The sequence below is a fragment of the Lutjanus erythropterus genome, chromosome 22 (genome assembly GCF_056507025.1).
Source record: "Lutjanus erythropterus isolate fLutEry1 chromosome 22, fLutEry1.hap2, whole genome shotgun sequence".
NCBI lineage: Eukaryota > Metazoa > Chordata > Actinopteri > Lutjaniformes > Lutjanidae > Lutjanus > Lutjanus erythropterus.
Genome location: NC_139338.1, coordinates 3,917,887 through 3,944,426, shown reverse-complemented (window position 1 = coordinate 3,944,426; position 26,540 = coordinate 3,917,887). Strand labels below are relative to the sequence as shown.

Below are 26,540 nucleotides of genomic sequence, written 5' to 3'. Positions count from 1 at the left end.
GCGTTTGCCGTAAGATATTATATTGTTTGTACTCATTAAAGTGACGTTTCCTAAATTTCTTGGTGACCCTGTGGCACAACCATCACATCTAACTGTCTAGTGAGGACTACAACTCCCTAGTGGATCACTGTTTCATTTTTAATTACCCAACTTTTCCTCTACAGGCAGAATTATTAAGCTTTTACACCGAAAACTAATGACCAGATTGGCATGAAATTTACTGGAGATAATTATGGCCCAGGGGGTTACCCTTACTCCAAAGTTTACATCTGCCCACAGGCAACTCTGTCAAATTAAAGTCGAGATGAAATGAAAAAATGTCTTTTAAACCATTTTTAGATCACATCCCCGTTCAGATTGTGCACCTATTTAACTCCATCTGTGTTGTTTAGCAGATTTTTCAAATAGAAACTCAGCTATTAGCTAAAAGTAGTGACGTAGCACTGATACCCTCCCCTTCCAATCTTCAACCTATACATGTGTCAACGTCATCATGCAGGAACCTACATCAGTTCATGTACACTAAATAAAGGTGCTAACTAGAACCTCTTCAGCTTGTCCAAACAGGAGAACCTTTTTTGTTCCTGGTAGAACCCTTTATAAAGATTCCACCTGAAACAATTTCAGAGGGCTCTACACAAAACCCAACATAAAGGGAGAAGAACGCCACTATAGCAAAATGTTTCCACCCACAACCCTCTCTGGAGGTTCTACCCAGAAATGTTCCACCTTCTAAGGGTTCCTGGTCATTCTACCAAGAACTCCTTTATATTACAAAGGTGCCACCTAGAACCCCCCTTTAGAAGAACCCTTCTTTGGTGTGATGTCTCCACCCAGAACCCTCTTTGGGGGTTCCACCCAGAAAATTTCCTTCTTCTTCACTCAGGCCATTCTAGAACTCAGTGAAGGTGGGAAGGAACCCAAGTTCCACCTGGGACCCTTTCAGGGGGTTCAACATAGAACCCAACACGAAGGATTATACCCAGAACCATCTGTGAAAGGTTCCACTCAAAGCCCTGTATGAGAGGAGCCGTTTTTGACATAATGTTTTCACCCAGAACCATCTTTCAGCATTCTATCCAGAAACTCTCCACCTTCTAAGGGATTCATCTAGAACCCTACCAGGGTGTTCTACCAAGAACTCTTTTATATTCCAAGGCTTTCATTTTGAATCCACCACAAGGAATCTAAAAATCCACATTTTTTTTAAGGTTTCATCTGTAATTGTCTTTTTTTTTTTTTTTTTTTTAGAATCCTTTACAAAGGTTCCACTCGGAACCCTTTAAGAACCCAGCATAAAAGGTTATATCCAAAATAATCTGTGAAAGGTTCTACCCAAAACCCCCATGAGAAGAACCCCTCTGGCGTAATGGTTTCCACCCAGAACCTTCTCTGGGGGTTCCACCCAGAAAATTTCCACCTTCTAAGGGCCTTATCTAGAACTCACCCAGGCCATTCTAGAACTCAAGAACTTCATTATGTTGATGGAAAACAACATTTAGGCAGCATTACATTGTATCAAAATCTGTTTGCTGCACATTAGTATTGTAATTTCAAGTAGACAGAGTTTTCACACCATCTGCATGATGGAACAGATTGATTGCCACAACAAATCCCAAAAAATTAGACATTTTCTGTCACTGAAAAATAAGCACACTAGCCCAAGAAATGCCTTTGTTTTTAAGGTATCATTTTGGCTACTGTCAAAACACAATGATCAGACACCATATGTAAAAAAAACATATGTAGAAATGTGTGATCCAAACCAGGCTGCTGTAGTATATTATCTGATGGTATTAATAATTATTGAGGCAGAAGAACACCATTTCATCTTTAATCATCAAATATAAATTGTGCATGCAGCTTTACTTATGCTGCAGGTGCAAGGATGAAATGCCAAGTTCACTGCCTGTGATCTGAACAGCATCATGGGAGTGATATTTAACAACTCTTCATATTATGAACTAAGGAAATTCATTAAGACAAGTCATCTGGTGTATTCAAAGTCATTCTATTAAGATGAGACAGATTCATTCTGTTCTCACTGGGTGCACTGCAATGTCAGAAGCAGCAGGCCTAATAAACTTAGTGATCACTCAAAGTTAAAAAGCTCTCACTCACTTGGTGTGAGATTTCAGATGGATGCTTCAGGAGATTTTGGCATCTTTCTTCAGTGAAAGCTTTATTTCCCCACAGCCAAGTGCTGAAGGTAAATCCATCATGCTGCCATCTCTGCCAGTATTTCACCCAGAAGTATTTTGGATAAGGTATCAGTCCAGTGTTCTTGCATGCTTTGGGCTTTCACTTGGAATTTTGCAGTAATAAAGATTAATTTGTTGCAGAAAAGCGCTTGTTGAACACATTTGATCCCCAGAGCACAGCCAACACTTTACATCTACATTGTTCAATCTTTTGAAGTATTTCAACACAAAGCTGGTGGCAGAAATCGTGTTGTGTCTAATCCTGATGATGGAGCTACAAGTTACTGTATTAAAGGGATAGTTCATCCAAAAATGGAAATTTGGTCGTTATCTACTCGCGCTCATGCAGATTGAAGGTCAGGTAGAGTGCCACAGGAAAACAGTGTCACAGAATCTCTCAAACAGTTTTCAAATGTAAAAAAACAACAGCAAAAAACATAAAATCCCTCCATACTGTTTGTCTGGTGTAATCAAAGTTTCCTAAAGCCCCAGCATGCCAAGCTGACTTGAAATATGTCATTTACACCATGTTTTTAGCCTGAATCTTCACTTTAGATCCTTAACTTGGGAGACATGTTCACATGCATGTGCACACTGTCTGAACTGGATGTGTGTGGTGTGACGGTGTGCACACACAAGTGAATGGCATGCTGGAGCTTTAGCAGGCTTGGATTACACCAGACGAGCAATATGGAGGCATTTTATTGGGTTTTTTGGGGCTGTTTAATATGTTTGAAAATTTATCACCATTCACTTCCATTGTTTGGGAGATTCTGCAACGCTATTTTACTGGGAAACCCCAGCAGTGTTTTGTGGAATAAAAAACTAAATCTGACCTTCAATTGGCATGAGGGTGAGTAGATAATGACTGAATTTTCATGTTTGGGTGAACTATCCCTTTAAAGCACTCATTGTGCTGGACCGGTAACATATAAGACACTACAAACCGCACACTACACCTCATCATGTAAATTAAATATTAAGAATAATATAACACATGCTATGACTTTATTTGCTGTTCTTTCAATTACCAATGAAATTTATGACTGTGCAGTTTTTCCTGTCATCTTTAACTTTAGAGGGCATAAAACCCAGTGTCCCCCCACAGACAGCACTCTATCACTACTGGCTAAAATATCATTGTATTAAGATTCTTCTTCATTGGCACAAACCTACATCTTTATCAGTATATCATCAAGCTGTTCTTGTGTGTGAACTAGTTTTCTTTTGGCACGTTTGTTTCGCTGCAGAACCTTCCTGCATGTTATCTCTGTCTGGCATTTTGCCCAAAGAAAAACACCCACAGCTTAACTATTTACACTGCAAAATATCCTCAAAATGTTAGCAGCTTCTTTACGTTTGTTTTGACCTTTTTCCCACAATGCATCTTCTTCCATCGACTGCCTGTGTGCTTTTTCAAATGTTTCTCAGGCGAGGCACGGAGCAGGACCCGTACTGCTCAGTTATAAATAATGACTTCTCATGAATACATGAAGATATGCAGTGTTATACTTTCTTTTGGCCAGTGTAAGCAGAAGTAATAATAGTATAAGCATCACTTATTCATGAAAGCACAGAACTTTTGATTTGATCTACCCATGCATATGTATGTTCTGTGTGTTTGTGAGGTTTACTAATCATTTATAAAGGCACACGTTGTTCAGTCTAACAGAGCAGTGACCTGTGCAGATGAATCGCTCGCTGCTAATACAGCTGAGGCAGCCTGCTTCTTACGTACACTCCTCCAGCCTGAGATGAGAGGTAATGACACAACGTGGACACATTCCAGAACAGTCACTGGGTGTGAGTCAGTGACGACTCAGCATGTAACCATTATAGATGGCTTGAGGTTGACCTCCAGCATGGCATTATGAGAACAACAAATCAACTCTATCAGGGGTGTTAGGGGCTGTAGTGACGGTTTAATGTTTGACTGAATCACTTACATGAATCCCTTTCATTCATTCCATTAAATATCAATACAGTTTGCTAAAAATGAATGCAAAAAAAACAACAACAAGGGATAACCTCTCGAACCAGAGCAGCTGCTTGTTTTGCATTTAATTCACTTCAACGCATTTCAGTGTAATTCAGTTTATTGCAGTGCAATTATATTTTATTTGTACAGCGCAATCTCTGGGCACTTTTCAAATAGAGCTGGTCTAGTCTGTACTCTTTACAAACCCAATTTTTCCCACCAAGAGCAAGAACTGAGGCAACTGTAGTAAGGAAAAACTTAGTCCAACACAAGACTGACTATCTAAAAGGAATCATTTTGTTTTCTGACTGACAGTTCAACACGTTCTCACAACATAGCAGCTTGGCCAGTGGCCTTCCGCTTACCCTATCCCTGTAGCATCAATTCCTTCACACTAGCAATAGTAAAAATATGCAACAGCTGTGTAGACTTTCAAAATATGGGCACAAAAACTACTTGGCTAGGTTAAGGAAAAGATCATGCTTTGTTTTAAAAAAAAGTATGTTTGCCAAAGTTAATGTATGTAATATACTTAACATAGACTAGGTTCTGCAAGTTAAAAAGAAGTGAACAAAACAAAAAACAAAGTGACTTTTGGTTTCACTTTGTACATGAATCCTGGTCTCCCGGCCCTGAGCAGTTGGGGGTTCAGTGCCTTGCTCAAGTGCACCTCTGCAGTGCTCAGGAGGTGAACTGGCACCTGTTCAGCTACCAGTCCAGACCCCATACTTTGGAGCAAGTGGGATTTGAACTGGCAACCCTTTGGTCCCTAAGCCAGGTCCTTACAGACTGAGCTACTGCCGCTCCCTATAACTTCATGGACACTCCAGGTTCCCAGCACATATACTTATCTAAATGTCTGTCTGTTCCTTTAAAGACCACTTGTCAGTTAAAACTGAGGAAGCTTCTCAGTTAAGAGGTAAAACATTTTCAAGAAACTCAAACAAATCCAGTTGCCTGAAGCAGCTCCTGGGGAATACGATGACCTGGATGGCTAAGAAATTTCAAAGACTTTTCTCTTTTCTCTTTTGTGCAATGCACACCTGCATCCATGACAGCTGTATCACACACTGATGTGCCGCCCAGGATGTGTCAGATTTGACAAAAGTTCTGCTTTCCTGAAGCGCTGACACACTCTTATGTGTCAGGATTCACTGTCCTACTTCCAAACATCGATGCATTTCAACGCTTCAAAAAAGCAGAAATTATGTCAAATTCTGCACATTCTGAGTATGGGTTATGCTAAAGAAGCTGTTTAGGAAAAAGGTATATCCTGACCAAGAGTGTATGTGGGTTTAATACACATAGAAAACAATGCACATAGAAAACAATAGGTGTCAAGCTAACCTAGAAATGTCAACCTGCTGGTGGTGGAAGAGAAAAAGTCTGGGGATCATTAAATTCTTTGAGCTTCATCATCTGAGAACCATTTTTGCTGAACCATAGTAGCTGCTGAGATATTCAATTATCCACTCTGACCTGCTGGGGTTATTAGATGAAAAGTCAAAGGATCAATGAAGTATTTAGGATTCATCTTTTGGGGAACATGATTATCTATGAGATTTCATGGCAATCCATCCAGTGTCTGCAATTTCAGTCTGGACCAAAGTGGTGGAGTGACTCAACTATGATTAAACTGCTCACCAGAGCTGTGCTCAAGATTTAATAAATGTTTGGATGGAGACCAACCCGTGTAGATGACGTGGAGGTGGTGGTGGCAGTAGTGACGGTGGTGGATGGGCTGCCGGGGAAGGTGCTGTAGTCGGAGCCACCTGTATAGTTTGATGCCTCGCTCATGGTGCTCATGGGACGTTCCTTCTTGTCACTGGTGCTGCCCTGCTCTGACGAAGCCTTGGGAGCCGGCCTGCCACAGAGCGAGAGACATAGAGAGACAAAGAGAGAGGGAGTGAGTCAGACATTTGACCTACACATAAAAAAAAGTACAGTATAATGCAATTATTAAAGTAAGAGCTACACGAGGTGTGACCATGAGTTTGGTTTTGTTTTCATTAGCAAAAACAAAACAAAACCAAAAAAACAACAACACAGCAAGAAGCTCCACGGCTCAACCCCAAAGTTCCTGGAATTTCTGAAAGTACTACTTTTTTGGGGGTAAAATAATGTCCGCAGATTTGGATTTGGATCCTGGTCCCTGAGGTGGAGACACACTTAGTTCCTCTGAAGGCTCCTAGTACCTAAGGAAAGTTTGGTTCCCTAGTGGAAACATGGCTTCTGACTGTTGTCAATATCCATCTGCTTTAACAGATACTTTTCGTTGGTCATCAAGAACAAGTTTCCATACTTTAACTCCACAAATACCTCCTTTTTCTGTTTAGTTCTTCTCCTTCACAAAACATGACACAGGCGCAAGATGGAGGGCGACCATGGGAGCTGGCCTGGCTACTAGGTATTTGTAGGTGAGATCCCCTTCCAGGCTGGTTTCAGGAGGGCATCAGTCTCCTTATTCTGGAAAAAGTTACTCTGTTCCAAAGACACTGATCCATCTAAGTCACTCTTAAGCTAAAATGATACCTTCCACATCCATAAGAGCAGGAAGTATAAATAGAACTACTACACGTCCATGGTGTCTGCAGTTGTCTGTTTGGGAGTATAATCCAGGTTTTAGTCCAGCTCAGGCTGACTAATGAACCCCAGACTCAGAGGAAGCATTGTGTGGAACACTGGACCAGCTCTTTGGTCTTGCAAGGACTCTAGAAGGGTCATGCGAGTTTACCGATCCAGTCTACATGAGGATGTTAGACTCTTGGGGTCTCTTCGTGATAGAAAGTGAAGCACATTCTCTAGGACACTGGGAGCCACCTGTAGCATGGCATCACCAGTCTAATTCACATTTCTGAATCAATGTCAATTAATGTGAATTAGTCTAAAACCTCTAATTTATTTCCCAAGGGGCGTTATCAAAAACAGTTACCAAAATGCCTCTGGATGCCAGCAGGCCTGCTAAATAGTACAGTAAAATGTTTTTAAAACATGTCAGGAGAGAAATAGGCAATACAATAACAGAATCTTGATTCATATTTGATCAGCACTGCCTTGTCTGACAGTTTTATTTGAGTTGTGTGAGCCTGGTGTGTCATGCTTGGAATGTATGACTTTCCTCTGGCAGTCTCTTTGTCAAACTCGTACCACGTTAACTAAACAGTTGTGACTGGCCCGACAAAATCTAGAACAGACAAATTAAACATGAGCTCGTAGATTTCGTCTCGTTGACAGGATACCCCGCCAGGGTTGTACCTTCTTACTTATTCTGTTTGTGATTTTCATGGACGGAACCTTAAGAAGCAGTTGAGGGATGTCCAGTTTGGTGACTTTAGTGTTGGAACTTTTTGCATGCAACAGATTGTGCAATGGAACTTGGACAGAAACTGTATGGATGGAAGTTGGTGTAAGTCAGTTTCTTAAAAGCAGCTCCATTTTTTAAGGAGTAAACACTACAGAGTTGACTGAACCATTAAGGTGGTAAGTGTGAAGGTGCCTTTGGTTAAATTAGTTCATTCAGTTAAAATAATTGGCAAATATGTGCAGGTCGATGTGTGTGTGCTGTATTGTGACTGATTGTGCTACCAATACAACAGAGAGGAGTCGCTAATCTCAAAGGCCCAATCTGTCTCCAAGACAATCCAGGCAGCCAATCAGCCAGCCCCCCCCGCCCCCATCTCATCAAGCAGACCCTATCTTCACTCTCTTAATGACACACTATCTCAGTTAGGGCCATTAAAGAGAGGGAGGATGAGAACGAAGGGGAAGGGTAGAGGCGGCTCGAATGAGCGCAAGCAGAGAGGGATGCGACGGAGAAGAGAGCCGGGGAAACAGAGATAAAGAAAGTGAGAATGTGAGGGAAGAGAGTTGGTGGCATGAATCACAGCTATTATTCTCTGGGTGTCACCTCTGATATATGCCTCTACGTCCGACCAATTTAAATGGCCTGCCAGCTCGGCCTGACAAATTGAACCAGTGCAAAGTTTTTTGCCCCTAGTCGAGTAGAAGGACAATAGCTAATGTGAGAAAAAGAAAGTTCAAGGTCCCCGTGTCTGATTAAAACTACCACATGGTGACAGCTTTATCTGTGCTCCCAAGGTCAGCAGAATATAACTAAAACAAGTCAATGAAAGCCATTGTCCAAGTTGTTATTACTGTTGACGAAACACAACACACAAGGTTTTCTATTACTTCTGTTCAGCACGTGCTGCCAGTCCCTAAGATGAGCAGTCTCTGGTGATCTGAATACATCAACATTTTTATAGAGATCTTACTTTACAGTTGTTATCCTTGGAGACAGAAGACATAGTCAGGCACAACAAACTTCCTTTGTTCCTTGCCAGATTGTTAAGTTGCAATGTGCTTCATGTCTTGCACTCTAGCCTCTGCATCCTGTTCATTTGTTGTACCTGAGATCTGTTACCTGCCTGTTGCCTTTTTATTGGACTTTTTATTTCTCGCCTGCTCCTTGTTGAATTTGTTTGGACTGCCTTCCCTGGTTTTGACCCACCATCCCATAGGCTTTTGTACTCCGAAATCTTGTGCTAAACTGCATCAGCTCTGCATCAGTTGTCTGCATTTGGATCCTTTCACCTGTGTTCCTGTTACCAGCAGCCGTGGAAAGTGGTGATACATCAACTGGGAATTGCCTCCAAATTTGCAGTTCTGTCAGAGTTACAGAGCATTTGGACTCTTTAAGCTCATTGTTTTCCTGCCCACAAATTCCACTCTCAGCAGGGAACTATTTTCAGGGAAATAAACTCTGATAAATCCACTGTAAACTACCTGCCCAGAACCAAACACCAGACACACACAATCCCAGTGGCTGGTAAAGAAAACTGAAGATCTAGCTGCTAAAGACACAATGATAAATTTAATGGCGTTCTTTAGCCTATACTCAGGACATAATGATTCCCAATAACCCCTGTAACATGACGAGGCCAAAATGTGCACTTGATTAAAACTTTGGTCCATGACAAGGTATGTGAGAGACTAATGATGGGGTGTTCCCTGATGATCCCTTGATTATCCCTCGATGATGAATTCTGTCGTGTTTGTTGATCCCTGTCTCATCCTCTTGTGCTACCATTAGACAAAAATTCTCACTCACACTAAACAATATTTAAATCTAAAGTTGTCCTTAGAAATTGTTTGGAAAAGGGCAAGCACTTTCAAAAAAACACTTGGCAGGTGACTGGATGACCCACCTGTCACGTCTAACATAGGCTAACTTCAACCAGTCAGATCAAACTCTTGCCGAAACCAGTCAGGAGAAGATCGAAATCATCTTTTTCAATTGAGAAAAGCCTTCAGTGTCATTGCTGTTCTTTCACTGAAGAAATACTCTCTAAGTCTGATACAACTGATGCTACCACAGTATCTATGCTAACCTCTTCAGGAGCCGCCATTGTTTGTTCGAGATGACTCTAAAACCTTGCCCAGAGCTGCCGATAGTCCCTTCTTCGATGATGACACAAACAGATAACTTGAAGCCTGGTAAGACAGATTCTTGCATGATTTCACAAATCCAGCCACCTCGCAAGGCAATAACAGAAATGCACCGTAGACTTTTCTCCTAAAAATGCTGATCTCAACTTCATATCTGTAATTAATAAGCACAATTCTAGTCCTTTAACTTTGTCCCATGAAAAAGACCACTACTCTAGAATATTTTAGAATTGTAAAGCTGGGTTATAGGAAAAAAAATTTGTATTTTGAGCTGGTTTTAAGATGTGCTGTAGTTTAAAAAAAATTCCAGAGTGGCTTTCGAAAGGCACATAGCACAGAAACAGCTCTTCTTCGTGTTACAAATGATTTGTTACTGGCTGCAGACTCAGGTCACTGCTCTGTCCTAGTGCTGCTGGACTTAAGTGCAGCCTTTGACACTATAGAGCACAGAATTCTTATTGAAAGACTGAGTACATGGGCAGGAATTTCTGGTGTTGCACTGAATTGGTTCTCCTCATATCTGGAAAACAGGAAGTTCTTCGTCTCCATTCAGGATTTTAAGTCAACAACAGCGGACATCTCTTATGGACTACCCCAAGGATCAATTCTGGGACCAGTTTTATTCTCCCTCTATATGCTACCCCTTGGACATATCATTCGGCAACACAACGTCTCCTTCCACTCTTATGCCGATGATACGCAGTTATATCTTTCACTTAAACCTCAAGATCTACACAGTCTCAGCATACTCCAATCCTGCTTATCCAGTGTCAAAGACTGGATGGCAATGAATTTTCTACAGTTCAACAGCAATAAAACAGAGGTTTTGATCTTTGGCCCAGAACGTCACAAATTACAGATACAGTCCTCTCTAGGTCCAATCTCCACCAATGTAAAATCTGTAGCAAAGAACCTTGGAGTAACTTTTGACAGTCAACTGTCCTTTGAACAGCACACCAGGAAGATCACACAGTCTTGTTTCTACCAGCTAAGAAACATCTCCAAGATTAGACACATGCTCAGTTTTAATGACACAGAAAAAGTCATACATGCTTTTATATCGTCACGTCTGGACTACTGTAACTCTCTTTTTACCTGTTTAAACTCACACTTGGTCTCACAACTACAACTCATCCAGAACTCAGCAGCCAGATTACTGACTACATCTAGAAAGTCCTGTCATATCACCCCAATTTTAGCATCCCTGCACTGGTTACCAGTTAAGTTTAGAATACATTTTAAAATTGTACTAATTACATACAAGGCAATTCATGGTCTTGCTCCAGAATATATTAAGGAGCTTTTAACCTTGTACAGTCCAGCCAGGCCCTTGAGATCAGCTGATCAAAATCTCCTGGCTGTTCCTCAGACCAGACTTAAAACTAAGGGTGACCGTGCCTTTTCAGCTTTGGCCCCTCGGCTCTGGAACAGTCTTCCCCTTAATGTGAGATCAGCAGACTCCACAGAGACTTTCAAGCGACTTCTTAAATCTCACTTCTATAGAATGGCCTACTATGATTAATGTTTTATTGCTTTATTGTTTTTAAGAAAATATGTTGTATTTATCTGCTCTTAATGCGTTTTTAAATGTTTCAATATGATTTTTATGCTTTTTTCCTTTTATTCTGTAAATCTTTTAATATGGAAAGCACTTTGTGCGTAAGCTTGAAAAGTGCTATATAAATAAAATTATTATTATTATTATTATTATTATTTAGTCAGCCAACTAACATGGAATGAATTACTATGTTCAGTTACAATATTTACAGTGTTGATGTTTGGTCACTCCCCACTAGAAAACACAAAATTCAGCAGAAGTGATGATTATTACTTCAAGCTCTATGTAGACTCTAGAGTCTACAGGACATTGTAGGACTGATGGCTTAAATAAAAGATCAAAATCAAAATGGTGTTGAATCTATGCTGCAAAAATAAGAGTATATGAGTGTAACTGCGATATGAGTCGACTGCTCACACTATCTTACAGGCTTTGCTTCATTAGTTGTGTGCAGGTTCAGATAAAACAGAATCAAAGTTGAGATAAGATCTGTTTCGCTTTTTTTTTGGGAACTCATCAGAAGTATAAATGATATCTTCTGCACAGACTGTCTCTGACGCCTCCGAATACACCTGCACCATGGAGTGTGGCCCCATCTCTTTCAGACACACACTCACAGGCTGATGGTGCTGATAAAAACAGTGGTCTGTCTCCCAGGTGTATCGCCTGTGACTGTCCCACACTGCAGATCAGATAACCAGCGGTATAGCAGCTGGAATGGCCCCTGGGTGAAAAATGGACGTCTTTATCTCTCCTTCAACACTTCCTACTGTGTCATAATCTCACCTGCCTTATTAACTCTTTGTAATACCTCTGCTCTCTTGCTATTCCATTCTTTTTCCTGCTTTACCTAAAACTACAGTTAATCACCACTTATCCTCATATGTACTAAAGTCCTGTACTTTCCAAGGAGCCACAAGGAGCATAATTGGCATGCCAACCATTTACATGCCTTGCAGCACATTACCAGCTCTTCTATATTCTACGCTGACAGCTCTGATAATCTCCTTTGCTATACTCCAGCCTACTCAGCAACATTTAGCCCCCTGAAGCCAAATGGAAAACCCCAACTCTGCAAATTAAATGTTGACTGAACACTCATATCAAATAGAAACATCAATTTCTTGTCATGTTGATACAAAAAATATGTTTGACTTTGATTGAAATTCAGAGGGATTATAAGAATCAATGGCATGCTTTCATCCAATCAAATTACAGGAGTCCTTAATGTCATGGATTTTTAAATAGGAAACTCTTAGAGCATTGCATCCCCACAGCAGTCATCCATCCCTCAGTTTGGCAAAAGCACTTAAAGGCAAGTTAGATTGTCACATTTAATACTTAGCTCTTAATAGGGGGTAAATTACTAATATTAGTTAAGGGAGCTGCAGTTGCAAATTGGAAGTTATGGTTAATTATGCATTTTAGTATGCTTTAGAGACTTTAGAGGCATTCCAAATTTGACACAGGGTACCCTTGAAGCTACAGCAGGTCTTTTGTTTTAATTACACCTCTGATTCTCTTTTGATTTGGGACTTCACAGAGAACTTCAAGTTGACATCCAACAAGCTGACATCAAACTGAATGCCAAAATACGTCTGCTCATGTGTACACACAGGAACCTGCCTTTAGGCTATTTGTCGGTGAAGATTCTCAGTCATCTTGAGCATGGGATATCTAGAAGTTCTTATAAGACTTACTAAAGATTGCTTCCATACTATCCATAACTTAAGTTAACCTATAAAATTAAAAAAAGGGTGCTGTCCTATTATCTTGTGAGAAAGCCAGTTCTCACTCCCAGTGTATCAAATACAGCAGCTTGGTCAGTGCTGCTTCACTTCAAACTGGCACTGTAGGTACATCTCTAGCTTCATTTCTGAAGACTGACAGCGTTAAGTTTTAATGTTGTGTCTGAGAAAGGTGAAGTGGTATAAAGAGTGAGAAAGTTCAGATATGGGGGAGATGGGGTGGATGGATGGTTCAAACAAACACAGGACTTTTAGAGTGGTGTGCAGTGTCCCACGTGAAGCTATGAGTCAACGTTGACTTAGGCCATAAACAAACTTGTTTTTAGCTATGCCTTCACATAGGCATGCATACGCATCATAGCTATCTTGCGTAGCCTGTGCCCGTTTGGAGTGATGGGTGCGCATGTTGATCATACTATTTGGAGACCGACAGCAAATAAACAAATGCACACATTTGGAAAAGTCAGTGAATATATTATTCTGTGCAATGTGAACTCATTTTTTAAAGAGACGTTTTTTCATCAAAGGTCATACAACGCAGATATGTTGAGTTTTAGTGTGCTTCTCCCATAGGTTTCAATAGAGCTGTCCCCAAAGTCTGGCACCAAGTAGAGAATAGAATGTTCTATAGTGATGAAATGTCTCTTCCTTCTTTTTTAGTTTCCTTGAACCTACCCAGGACAGCAGCATTTGTGTGAAACATTGACTTCTTTAGAAGACATACTTAAGTTACGTTACATAGTTACGTATATAACTGATATATGTTAGTTACATACATAACTTATGTAAATTAAAAACCTATTTTAGTCCAAACCATGGTCTTTCCTTGAACTTTCCCAGTTATTTTTTGTCTTTATTTTCAAAGCCTACGGACATTATTATTGCTAATTATTTATGCAAAACCGATGCTAGAGGTGTACCTACAGCATCCTGATAGGTACAGGGTCACTGACCAACAGGATTGGATATCGTTCTGAAAATTACAATAGCAGTACCAATATCATTCCCCTTCAAGTGGTACCTATACCAATGGAGTACTTCATTTGATAACATTTCTTTTGTTTTGGTGGGATCTTGGTATGTTGAACTGCAGAGTCCATCATATACATCATGGCCGACTTCACCACCACAGACTGTATATAGCTGCTAGCTGTACCTGTGGTATCAAGCTAATCACACACTTAAATTTAAGAACATCTGAGGTGATTGGGTGTTTTCTAGATCTAGCTGCAAAATGGATTGCAGGTATCGCTTGACTGGAGACGTTTCAATACGACTTGGTTCTGGGTTCCTTCAGTTGATACCTTAAAAGCACCAGTACCAGTACCCAGCCCCACTCAACAAGCTGCCATATTTGACAAGTTGGGAGTAGGAACGTGTTGAAGCAAAGAGCACCAGCCTAAACATGACTGGGGAGTGGAATCAATCTCTCTGGAAGCCTCAGCAAAAGTCAAATATCATGTAATACCCATCTGGTATTTACTGGAGGATAATATACTTTTTCTGACATCCATCCAAGTCATTATGTGTTGAAATCTCTAAGACACCCATAATGTGGGTGCAGAAACACCAGTCAGTCTCTTTCCAGCAGCCTGTCAACGTTACTGATTTAACCGGATGAGCTCAAGAATCCAGAGTCAGAATACATTCATTATGAAATATTTTTCAGCTGAGCTGGCAACATTCACACGCATCAGTCTCAATAGTGTGTGTGAGTGTGCAGTGTCTGCGAGCAAAGGCATTTAGCCCCTAGAACACACAGAGCCATTGTTGCTAGAGGCGGATGTTCTGAAATTGCTCCCATTTCGTGGCTCTGTTGGTGACACTGAATTGCCGGCCAATTGACTGTGAGTGAGAGGGGAGGCCTTCACTCGCCTCTAGTAACAAGAGCCCTACATCTAAAGCATGCTGACCAACACACACACAGCACAAACCGTCCACTGATCGCACAGCCAATCTGTTTCTGCCTTTTCAATCCGTCCCACTGTCTCATCTCGTCTACCTTTTCATCTTTCAGTCACACGGTTATCTTAGCCTTTATTAACCTTTCCTCCATAAACCCTTTCCTCCTCCTGCTCTGTTTATTTTCACTTCAGTGACCGGCTGATGAAACCGGTACGTAGGAGCTCTGGTGCTGGCGGTGCAGGCCGTTACTCAGCCGTCTAAGCATGATCAGAGAGCTCTGGAATGAAATAAAATTGAGTTTTTGCCCCGATCCATTTGTTTGCTGTAATGCTTCCCCTGCACTGTGAGAACCAGTGTTTATCTGCTCTGAATGCGACTGATGTTACTGATGACTGTGCTCCATTTCAAACATCAATTTTTGTTCTCTGTACTATCTTACTCGTGATTTCAGCCAAAGAATTTCTCACTGTGGGAGCATCACTCTGCTATTACTATTGTTGAAACAGACAATGTTAAAGATCGCGTAAAGAAAAAAAAAGAGTTTTTCTTCTCATATCTTCTCAGATCATACATGTTAGAAAAAAGTTGCTGACAACATGTAGAAAGACTGAGAACTATGTAGTAGTGAATTGTGGAGTTCAACCATTAAACTGTTGTTCACAATTTCTGTGTTCAGGATTTTTTGGGACCTGAAACACGGCTCGGTGCTGAAGCCATGGTCCCCCACAATAGCCCCATGAAACAACTCACTAACAGCACTGCCTCACCCTCCCCTCACCCTCCCTAACAGTCAGTTACAAATGTACCTTCACTGACTCTCTCAGTCCAAATCAGCCCAGCAGTTCACTTTGGCTCACCTCAGTTCCAACAACCCAACACAGAAAAAAAAACAAACAAACAAAAAAAAAACATCCTGTCACCGTCCTCTGGCTCTGGTGGCTCAAACATGTCCAAAAAAGCTGCTGTATGTTTCTGGTCGTTTTTTAGGTTGTAGTGGTGACACTGAGACAGCGGAGTGGACATGCTCCCAGTGTTTCAGAGCAGAAAAAAGATCATTTTTTCATGATATTTGAAGCCCGCTGTGAGGGGTTCAAGAGAGAACCCTTCCATGGTGTAATGGCTCCACCCCCTCTCTGGGGGTTCTATCCAGAACTATTTCAACTTCTAAGGGTTCTGCTAACTACTAACTACTGAGAACCTTTGCAGAACACCAAGATTCTACTGAGAACCTTTTTTATATTCCACGGCTTTTAATTAGAACTGACCAAGGGCATTCTACAGACAACCTTTTTAGACTCCCAGGGATTTATCTAGAACACTCAGGGGCTTCTACCAGGAACCTTTTATCTAGAACCCACCAATGGGACTCTTCTGAAAATGTTTTTAGATTCCAAGGGTTTTATTTTGAACACACTCAGTGGGTTCTACTGGGGACCTTCTTATATTCCAGGGGGTTCTACTGAGGACCCTTTTATGGTACAAAGAACCCTCGACAAAAGAGTTCATAAAGGATTTTAACAATCAAAAATTCTCTGAATGAAAAGGGTCTCTCATGCAACCCTTTGTCTTCTTAGGAACCCCTGATAAACCTGTTCTTCAGAAACAAATCATTCTGTGTAGAATCTCAGCCCTTCAAGAAAATCTATTTTGGAACCCTTATTTCTAACAATATAGGGCGACAGATATCACATTTTTAAGCCAGAAGGGCAAAGTCACGACCTGCCCTACTCTGCCTCTGGTATTCTTACCCCAACCCTAACCAGTCACTCCTCATGCTGAAGACTAACCAACCCAGCCAAAGAAGGCAATGACTAGTAGCCAGTCAGCATAATCTACATCTTTGTAGCACTTATTCTGTTACTACAAACATTTGTGTAAATGTCCTTGTTGTGTCTTATTATGTGCTTATCTTTGTCTGGATGAGTTGAGTTGTTCCTTCTGGTGATGGAAAACATTTACAGTTCCAAGTAATTATGAAGCCAACAAGAATACGTTGAAAAGCTGATGGCTCAGAAACATCCACTTGCACTGATCTCATTTTCACACATGTCACTGAGTTATGTTCAGAGACAGAGGGAGGCTTTTAATGTAAAACATCTAAGTGTTGCCTTTCAGTACAGCAGCTTCACAGCAATGTTAAAAAAAAGCAACAAATAAGGGGAAACTGGAATTGATTAGTGAAGGAAAATTGTTTTTTCTTTTGTGAAAAAGAGGAACTCAGAGACATAACTCTCTTGTTGTACTGATGGAATTAAATCTGTGGAAATTTACATTATATTGAATTTATCAAAACAAACATTAGAGGAAGTGTTCAATTTACATTAAAAGCTAATTTAAAATGGGAGTAGGTCATAAAATGGAAAATTCTTATTACAACATATTAATATTATGTGGTAGGGATTCATTTGAAAGGTTGACTGTCATTACAGTGTCGTAACCATGTAATGACATCTGTTATGAACAGGAAGGAGTCTTCATAAATGTTTATGACTGTTCATTTAGTCAGTTGTGTCATTTTTAGGTGCGGTTGATGTTGTTTGATATGTCTTCGTTATGACAACTTGACATTAACTTGGCCAGCCATTTCTTTGTTATGACAACTTGACATTAACTAAGACAACATAACCTGTGAATGCCTTTGTCATGTCAATTTGACATAATTAATCTTAAAGAAACTGCTTAGCTTTATGTTTTAACATGACATTAAACCATCATATATAAAGTTGGTTTTGACACTGGCTGGCTTTCATGAGACCACTATAAGTGTATTATGAATATTTCCCTTGACCTCAAGTAAAGTGGTACATTTTGGACTTGTTATTAAGATGTAGTTTTATTACACTGTCAAATGCTTTTGTAACCTTGTCATGAATAATTCCTGGCTTCAACTAAACTGGCACCATTTTGACTTGACACTAAGATGTCAGTATATACATTCCCCTACAGCTGAAACTATGACATTCCTGTCATATCTTCAGCTGTAGGGGGTAGAGAGAGGGGGAATGACATGCAGCAACTGGGTCACAGGTGGGAATCGAACCAGCGAGTGCTGCAGAGGACCGATACCCTCAGTACATGGGGTGACATGTACAACTGAGCTATGGGAGCACCCCTATTTTTTACTTTATTATTAGCACTACAAATAATAAAGGGCAGATTATGAATCAGCATCATGGAGCAAATTCATGGCCCCCTTTTAACTTTGAGCACCTGCCCCTCCAAAGGTCTCTGCACGGCCCTGATAATAATAAAAAAAAAAAAATCATTTGGAGCAGACAGATTCCACTATGGATGGGTCAATAGGCCTGCCTGGTCTGCCTGGAATCATTTTGCCTCAGCTATGAGAATTATTTAAGGTATAATTCTCTTTCTTTGATGTTTCTGGATTCGATCAGTGAGTCACAGCTCACTATGAGACAGTTTTAAACTTCAACTGGGAGAAAAAACAAAGCCTCTATTTTCTAAACTCTGTCACTCAACAAGGAAAATGTGTGTAGTCTATGTAGTCACAGTGGCAGTCTGACACCTGATTTCATTTCATCATTTCAGAGGTAATACAAGCCACTTACGCAGGAAAAGGGGCTGTAATTTGATACAGATGGCACCAAAAGAAGAGCTAGTTCCTATTAAATTTAACACAGGGTTATTATTCAGAGAGGAAACTTTAACTTTCCCTGCTGTTGCTCGAGACACAACTCGTGGCACACACATTAATCATCCAGAATATCATTTCAGTATTAGTGTTGCTCAGCGGCTCATCAGGCAATTCACGCGGAGTCTGAAATCAAGTTAGTGTTAGCAAGAGGCAGAAACAAGGGGAAGAAAAAGAATTCTCAAGCAGAGGAATGAAGCCTTGAATTAAAGATGAATGGAGCTGAAGACAAAGCTGGAGGAGGCGTCCCGATGTTCTAGATCAGTGTGTTATTCATTGCGCTAGCATAGTGGGGGATTCACCAATTAGATTTGACTGAAGTTAATGGAACAGCTTGACTTGTTTGGCATCTTACACAGCCACATGAGAAGACCAGTGTCATTTGTGTGTCCAGTGAGTCCACAGAGACAGGTGTAGAGGGAAACTATGAGCCTGGCTTCAAGTCTTCCAGCTTCTCATTCTTTTGTTTCATCAAAGTAAAATCCACAGGTGGAACAGCATGGCACTGAATATTGTGTCTATTTAGAGGATTAGAGCTTGAGACATTGCATTGGATACAGTTTTTATGGGATAGTTTGTTTTTTTAAGTGGGGTGATACAAGGTACTTATCTAAAGTAGAAGGTGGTCAACACACCCCCAGTTTGGAGAAGCAGCAGGAGTACCATGCAGGAAGCTGAGCCTCTAAACTGCTGTGGAGCCATTCTTGAGATGTAGGAAAACCATGTCCTACCAGAAAAGCACTTTTTACGGATTTATATATATGAAATATGTGTCATTTTTGAAATTTTTTGGTTTCCTTTAATTTTTTAATTTCTAAACTTGCTCTATGACAGAAAACACTCCAGTCCCAGACAAGAATTCACAACTTCAAACAATCTAAAAATGTGCTAAAAGCCTTCAAAAAAGCCATCTAAAATAACAATACCTACTGATAACATACATATAAAAATGTGCTATTATAATCATCTTTTTTTTTTTATTGATTTTTTTAATGAATCTGTTGGCCCTTTAAAGTTATGTCCCAGATTTCTGTCAAATGATTTAGAAAAGGCAGGAATACTGCTCAAGCACTGGTGAACTCAACAATTTTATTTGACAATATTGCTCTCAGATGTCTCTAAACCATAACATGTGAACTCTGTAGTCATTCTAAATCAAAGCTAAATAAGAATTATGGTTTAAAAATGTGTATTTTGATTAGCATTAAGAGAACTCTGACACTTTAAAAAAATAAAATGGCTGCTCACTGCCACTATGCTGTGAAAAAAGTTTTCTTTCAACTCTGTAAGATGGAAAATCTGAATATATATTTCATTAAAAATATGATCACTGGGAGTCAAGAGTTTGATCTCTTAAATTATATTTTCCAGCATAATTGAAGAGTAAAAATCCAAACTCCTCAGAATACAGTTTTGTCAGAATTTTCAAGAATGAGAAAAAAAATCAATACCAATTTAAATGTAAGCTATACTTAGAATATTTATCCTACTTTACCTTGCTGTCAGACAGCCTTTTTACCTCGTTGGCTCCGAGGTTTAGGTTGGTTATAGATGCTATTTTGCATGCACATGAATACAGGTGTGCCTTGAGGGTTTGGCTTGCCTCTTGGTGTGCCTTGGGCAAAAACATTTGAAAAGCACTGACATAAGGAATGTGGACTTTCCATTTGGCCAATTCTTTGCCTCAGGATGGAGCACTTGCATTTACCAAACAGAACATCCTCATTTACTCCATAATTATTCTGAGGAGACGGCAACTACTAATGACATACAGCATCTCAACTGTAAAACATAAAAATGATTAATTAATGGCAATAAACCTGGCGCCTAATGGCTGCTGCTGCAATACTGATTCAAGATTTATTTCAGAGCGTCACAGAGTGACTGATGGAAACAACAGCCATCAACTGTTCGTGTACTCAGCTACTGAAACAGAACAGACATGAGGGTGCAATTAAAACAGCTATACATGTTCTAAATAAAATCTATGGTGTAATTTTTGAAAAACCGCAGATACAGTAAGCCTGGCATCATTTTAAGTTTCAGAGTGAATATTGTAAGACTTATAATGATAACTGTGACAGTGCAGCTGTGGGGCATATTTTTTCTGTATGGGTCGAGACGCCCCTGCTTGTTTGTACAATCTTATTTCCACAAATGTTGACACTGATCTTCTCACATGACTAGTTAGGATACCAATTGTAAGTATACCTTCTTTTAGACGTGGAACTGTCGGTGGAACTTACCCACTGCTAACAACACATTCAGCATGCTAGAGATTCCAGTCTTAGTCAGTGACAGAAGCAAACTAGTATTCAAAGTATCAAGGCTGATAGGGAAGCTGAAGCCAAAGCAGCTCTTGCAGTGCTTTGAGGGGTCATTACCTGTCGAGAGCCTCTAGGGGCCTGTCAGGGTGGACAAGCTTTCCACAATTCACACTAGAAACAGAACAAAGGAGGGAGAGAGAATGACAAAAGAATAAGAACTCAAACAGTGACACTGAAATTAAATGCAGTCATGCTAAATGAAATAATAATGGCAGAAATAATAACATAAAGAATAAGAAAAAGCAAACATAAAACAATACATGAATGAAGGTAGTTCTCGTGTCACTTTTATTGCATGTGCAAATGAAACATCACACGAGTCCGTCCTCATTCCCAGTTAATACAGAGGTTTTGTTGAGACCCTCAGCGTCTCTTTCAGACTTTAGCATCTGTATGAAACACACCGAGCTTTAAAGTAACTTCAATGTAAATCCATTATCTTAAGTTTTAAGCTGCATAACCTTACATGCATCGCACGACCTGCGCCATGTGAATTACTTCACTGACATCATGTGAAATATGTAACATACTTATTTTTAATCCAAACTATGATCTTTTCCTAAATCTAACTTAGCAGTTTTGGTGTCTGGAACTAATCAAACTGATCTTTTCCTAAATCTAACCAGGTAGATTTGGTGCCTGAACCTAATGAAGTAATTCTGTTGCCTGAACAAAACCAAGTATTTTTGGTGCCTCAACCCAACAAAGAGGTTTTGGTGCCTAAACCTAAGCAAACTGATCTTTTCCTCAATCTACCCAAGTAGTTTTGGTGCCTAAACCTTACCAGGTAGTCTGGGTACCCAAACCCAACTAAATAATTTTGGTGCCTAAACTTAACCAAGTATTTCTGGTGCCTAAATCTAACAAAGTAGTTTTGGTGCATAAACCCAGCAAAAGTGACTTTTTCCTAAATCTAATGAAGTAGTTTGGCACCTAAACCTAGCCAAAGTGACCTTTTCCTACATGTAATAAAATAATTTTGCTGGCTACACCTAAATGAATAGTTTTGGTGCCAAAACCTAAGCAAGTGGTTTCGGTGTCTAAATGAAACCAAACAGATGTTTCCTAAAGCTAACCAAGTAGTTGTGTCGCCTAAAGTTTACCAAGTTGTTTGGGTACATAAACTAAGTAATTTTGGTGCCTAAAGCTGGCTAAAGTGACCTTTTCTTAGACCTAACATAGCGCTGTTGCCAAATCTAACCAATTAATTTGGTTGCTTAAACCAAAGTAGTTTTGGTGCCTAAACCTAACCAAACTGTTACTATCTCACATAAACCACAAATTTAAGAGGCTTTCTGGCAGTATCTCATGTAGATGCTAAAGGGTATCTTGAGCATCAGCAAGGGACTCTCGAGGTCAGACAAATATATGTGTATTAAGAACCTAGGATGAACAGGTTGCAAGTCCATGTGAAAATAGCTTTTGTGGCCAAACTCCAAACTCTTTGTTGAACTAAACACCAATCTTCCAGTGACTCCCTCTGAACAATCTGATTACAAATTTAAAGCCATGCTATTTTAACATCCATTTCCCCAGACACTGCTTTGATCAACCAATCAGCCCACCATCATTCAGAGCCTCCCATTAGCTCAGCATCACCATCTCTGTCTTTCTCTCTCTTTGTCGCTCTTTCTTTCACATTTTCAGTCAGTCTTGCGTGTCTGGCTGTTATCATTTTCTATTGTTTTTCCATCTTCTTATCTTTCTGTTGTTTGAACAATCAGACAACTAGAGATGTGTGAGCAGAATCTGTTAATAATTCAGTAAGGAGACAGACGGAGGAAGCAGGAAGAAAGAAAGAAGTGTCAGAGAGGGTCAGAGCCGAGCCAGATGAGCCCGACACATCTTTTTAAAACTCCTCTTTCTAAACTTGTTAGGATGGGGAGCACAGCAGGCTATTAACAAAACATCAGGGAGATGAACAGAACAAGATATTAGTGAGTTGAATGTATCACAAAACAGGCAAAAAAGGAAACTAGACAGTCATTAATAAAAGCCAGAGCTGCAGAGGCGTATGGTACATCCTGATGAGAGGAAGAAAACTTCCCCTAGGGGACAAAAAGCAACTTTGTGGATGTGGGTTTTAGGAATCTTGTAATTTAAACTTCTCCTGAGTGAGTGGCATTCGAATGGGCTCCTGACTCCTATTAAATCCCCTCAGGCAGTGCAGGAGGAAAAATCAAATTTGTGATAGGGAGACGTAAAGGCAAGGGATGGTTACAAAGGAAAGGAAGGACATTCATTGCTTATATTTGTTCTGCATAGAAAGTAACAACAAAGATGTTTGAAGATACATCAGCAATACTATTTTAGTTTTCATTCTTCCGATTGGACGGGGCGGTGTACGTGTTTGATTGACAGATAAGCCAGCAGGGGAATGGAGGAACAATATAAACTAATGCTGATAAAGTCACCAGTATACTCCATCAGAGGTACCTTAGTAACGACACAACAGGATAGATGCGACTTCTGAAACCACTTTATGCAATGACTGGTCAGTTATGTGGAGGTGAGAAAGCTTGGACTTCACTTTACAAAACTATTTCAGTCACTTTTCATGTGTACAACCAAGTGCATACCTTGGACTGACTGTTGGAGGTTGGGCTCTCTTCTCTCTCACATATTTGAAAATCTATTGCATCTGACCTCTGTGAGGGCCATCTTTTCTTTCTGCCTTGGCTGTGCGAAACAACTGCCAACACTTTTGCATTCATGCTGTGTTTGGACAATATGTCAGGAAATAGTTCTTTCTGAGCAAACCTTGCCTCAAGTGTAGCTTACAAACCAAGCACAAACAGTAGCCATGTCTCCTTCCAAATGTATCGCAAATTTTAACCAAATTCCGAGTAAAATCCAAATGAATGCTTGTTTCTATCCACTAACATTATATGATTATCAGGAGTTGCTTCATTGAAATAAGTGGTAGGTGGCACCAAGTGTCCAGTCAGAAAGCAATGATAACATTGCAGAAGAAAAGGGACAACAAGATAATGTAATTAAAAGAGCACTAGTTGAACCTCAAACAGCAGGGGTGTACACTCAAGTTATATGACTTAAACTCAAGTTGTAAATATGACTGTAGACTGGACAAAATCAAAAATACTCACAACTTGACTTAGCTGACTTAGACTTGAACACCAGTGACTTGTAACTTCAGGTGGGCTTGAGCCTTTTGACTTGAAAATGCTTCATACCTTCCCCCAAGCCCAGAGATGAAAAAGTTCTTTCAGTTCACTGATCATTTTCAGCAAGTCCACACTCAGTTCCCCAGATATACTTTATCTGAACCAGTCTGAAAATTTCCCCACTGTGGGACTAATAAAGGAATATCTTATCTTATCTTGTCTGACAGCATCCAATCAAACTACAGGAGAGAAACATTTTACTGAGCTCCAGTTGGAAGAAAAGCTACTAAAGATACTTTTATGAGTGTACAGAGACAAAGTGGTTAACAGAAATAAAAGAATTGCACTATGCAAAACGTGGGTCAAAAATTACAGACGGTGATGCAACAACTTTCAGCTTCTTTTGACATTTTAAGTTGCACAAAGAATGGTAAGTTGAGGCTTTATTGTTAAAATGCTATTACATTTTGTGAAGAGCACATTATGACTCATTCAGTAAGCCGTGTGAAACACAATTCTTGTGTCCATGTTTGTAGATAAGGAGACATTAGCTAGAAAGCTAATGTGGATTGTGGTTCTTTTTGTTTTGTAATGAATAGCGCTCCACTGATGTTGCAGGCTACATGGGGATTCTAGAGTGTCCAGACTGGGCAATTGAGTACAGTCCTATCCAAGCTGTGGTCCAAACTGTTCAGGATGCTGCTTTACCAAATTCAAATAAAGGTAAAACACAACAGTGCATCTGTTGGCAATGTTGCCAACTGAACATTAACAGCCTGCACAGTATTTAAAACTCTATCTGTGTGCAGGTAGTTCTGGTCTGCTGAGTCTCAGTAAAGCTTGGAGGCCTCCTTTAGCGTAAATGAAGCTAGGAGGGATTTCTGAAACTCATTGAGTGCAGTGCACATGTGGCTGTATTCCAGAGGGCAGGCCAACTCATTCGAGTAATACCTGCCATCGATTTTTCTGTCAGTGGTCCAGGTCAGATAAATAGGTGCTGAGTGTAGTGCAACTTGGCTGATTGGCTGGTCTGTTCTGATTGCATGAGATTGCATCAAGGCTCTGATAACATCTGTAAACATGCATTTCATGCATTTGTTGTTGTTTAGGGATTTGGATATGAATAACAATATGTTTGTGCCACCATGAAAACCAACAGCGCAAAGCCCAGCAGTGTTGCTCTCGACTATCTTGTGTGTCTTTGTCAGTTTTTCTATGGCTGATTAAAATAACAGCAGGCCTCCACGCAAACACAATCTTTCACAGCACCTCCACCGTCTTTGCTTTACTGCAGTTTCAACGTCAATTCAATGACCTCTTAGTGCTGAGGAGGGTGCAAATATGTGGAAACTGATGAACAGGTGGCCCTGACTGGGCCAGTATTCTAGTGCTTAGTTGCCTCTGATCAAGAAGGCATCAGCTTTGTCTGGCCCAATAGTAGGGGTATAATGGATTGTTGGTGGTCCGTGGTCAGTATGGATCACCCCCCTGCATTTTAACTACAGACTTTTTACAGTAATAATTTCCCAAATCTCAGTGCAGAGTTGCAGACAAGACAGATGCTCCAATCTGTGACTTAAAACGGTGGTAAGATCCAAACCCTGAGTGTTCTCACTCCCAACTCCAATACAACATTTTAGTCAGTGGCCCCACACATCAAGCTATGGAGCGTGTACCCGTCAGTTTTACAAATGTAGCACTCCGTGGTCAAGATACCAATAACAAATATGCAACGTCTAGGGCGACTTTCAAAATAAAGACACAAAAACTATTTGGTTAGATTTGGGAACAAAACTGCTTGGGTAAGTTTATCATCATTTGCTGTGTTTGTTTGACCCATTCAACCATCCCACATCCTCCATATGGTGAATTTCCCTCTTTATACTATGTCAACTAACTTTGACGCCACATCAATACATAATGCTAGAGGGGCACACCCAGAAATGATGCTAGAGGGGTACCTACAGCACCATAGTTTGAAGCATGGGGCGCTGATGCATTACAAGTGAGAACAGGCTGGGCCGGGCCACACAGTTTGATATATTTGTGAATGCACTTTGATAATTAAATTATGACATCTACAAATCCAGCATTTAAAGTAAGACTGAGCATGTTGATCTGTTTCCAGATGTGATCTAAATGTCTGCTTTTCGCATGACTGATTAAAAAAAAGAATTTAATGCATATTTCAACAAAAGCCACTTGAGAGAAAATAGTCCCTACATTTCAGACACACACAGATTTTCATACACCGGAGGGAGAGGAAGTTATAAAAAGATCATAAAAGTGTGAGCGTTCGCCGTGCAGTCACATTCAGCGGCTCCTGAGACTGTAACCACTCAAAGCTGGTGTTTAGCAGTTTCTTGAGGATTACTTGAATCACCTCTGTGGTGGGCTGGGTTAAATCTGAGGAGCTCTCTCAGACTGAGCAGATCCTGGGCCTGGAGGGAACGCTTAGGGCTTGTGCTCATTCATTTTCATGTTCATTTAAAAGTTTGAGAGGAAGGGAGAAGAAGTGAAGAGACTTCAGGGCTCATGTCACACTAAGATGCTTCTCATTCATTTGAAGTTGAACCAGGCTCAACTACTGCTGGAATG

General features: G+C 40.3%; 1 protein-coding gene across 7 annotated transcripts in view; it reads right to left on the bottom strand.

Moving 5' to 3' along the window:
* The window catches only part of LOC146306486 (pleckstrin homology domain-containing family A member 5-like), a 331,268-nt gene that overhangs the window by 78,375 nt on the left and 226,353 nt on the right, over positions 1–26,540 (bottom strand). For 5 of the 7 annotated variants that reach the window (XM_084710716.1, XM_084710711.1, XM_084710713.1 and 2 more), the window contains exons 5-6: positions 20,875–20,928; positions 5,869–6,043 (exon numbers count right to left, since the gene is read on the bottom strand). In XM_084710716.1, the coding sequence (XP_084566842.1) occupies positions 5,869–6,043; positions 20,875–20,928 (229 nt within the window). The remainder of the gene's footprint in view (positions 1–5,868; positions 6,044–20,874; positions 20,929–26,540) is intronic. The other 2 variants (XM_084710712.1, XM_084710717.1) reach the window with 1 other exon arrangement.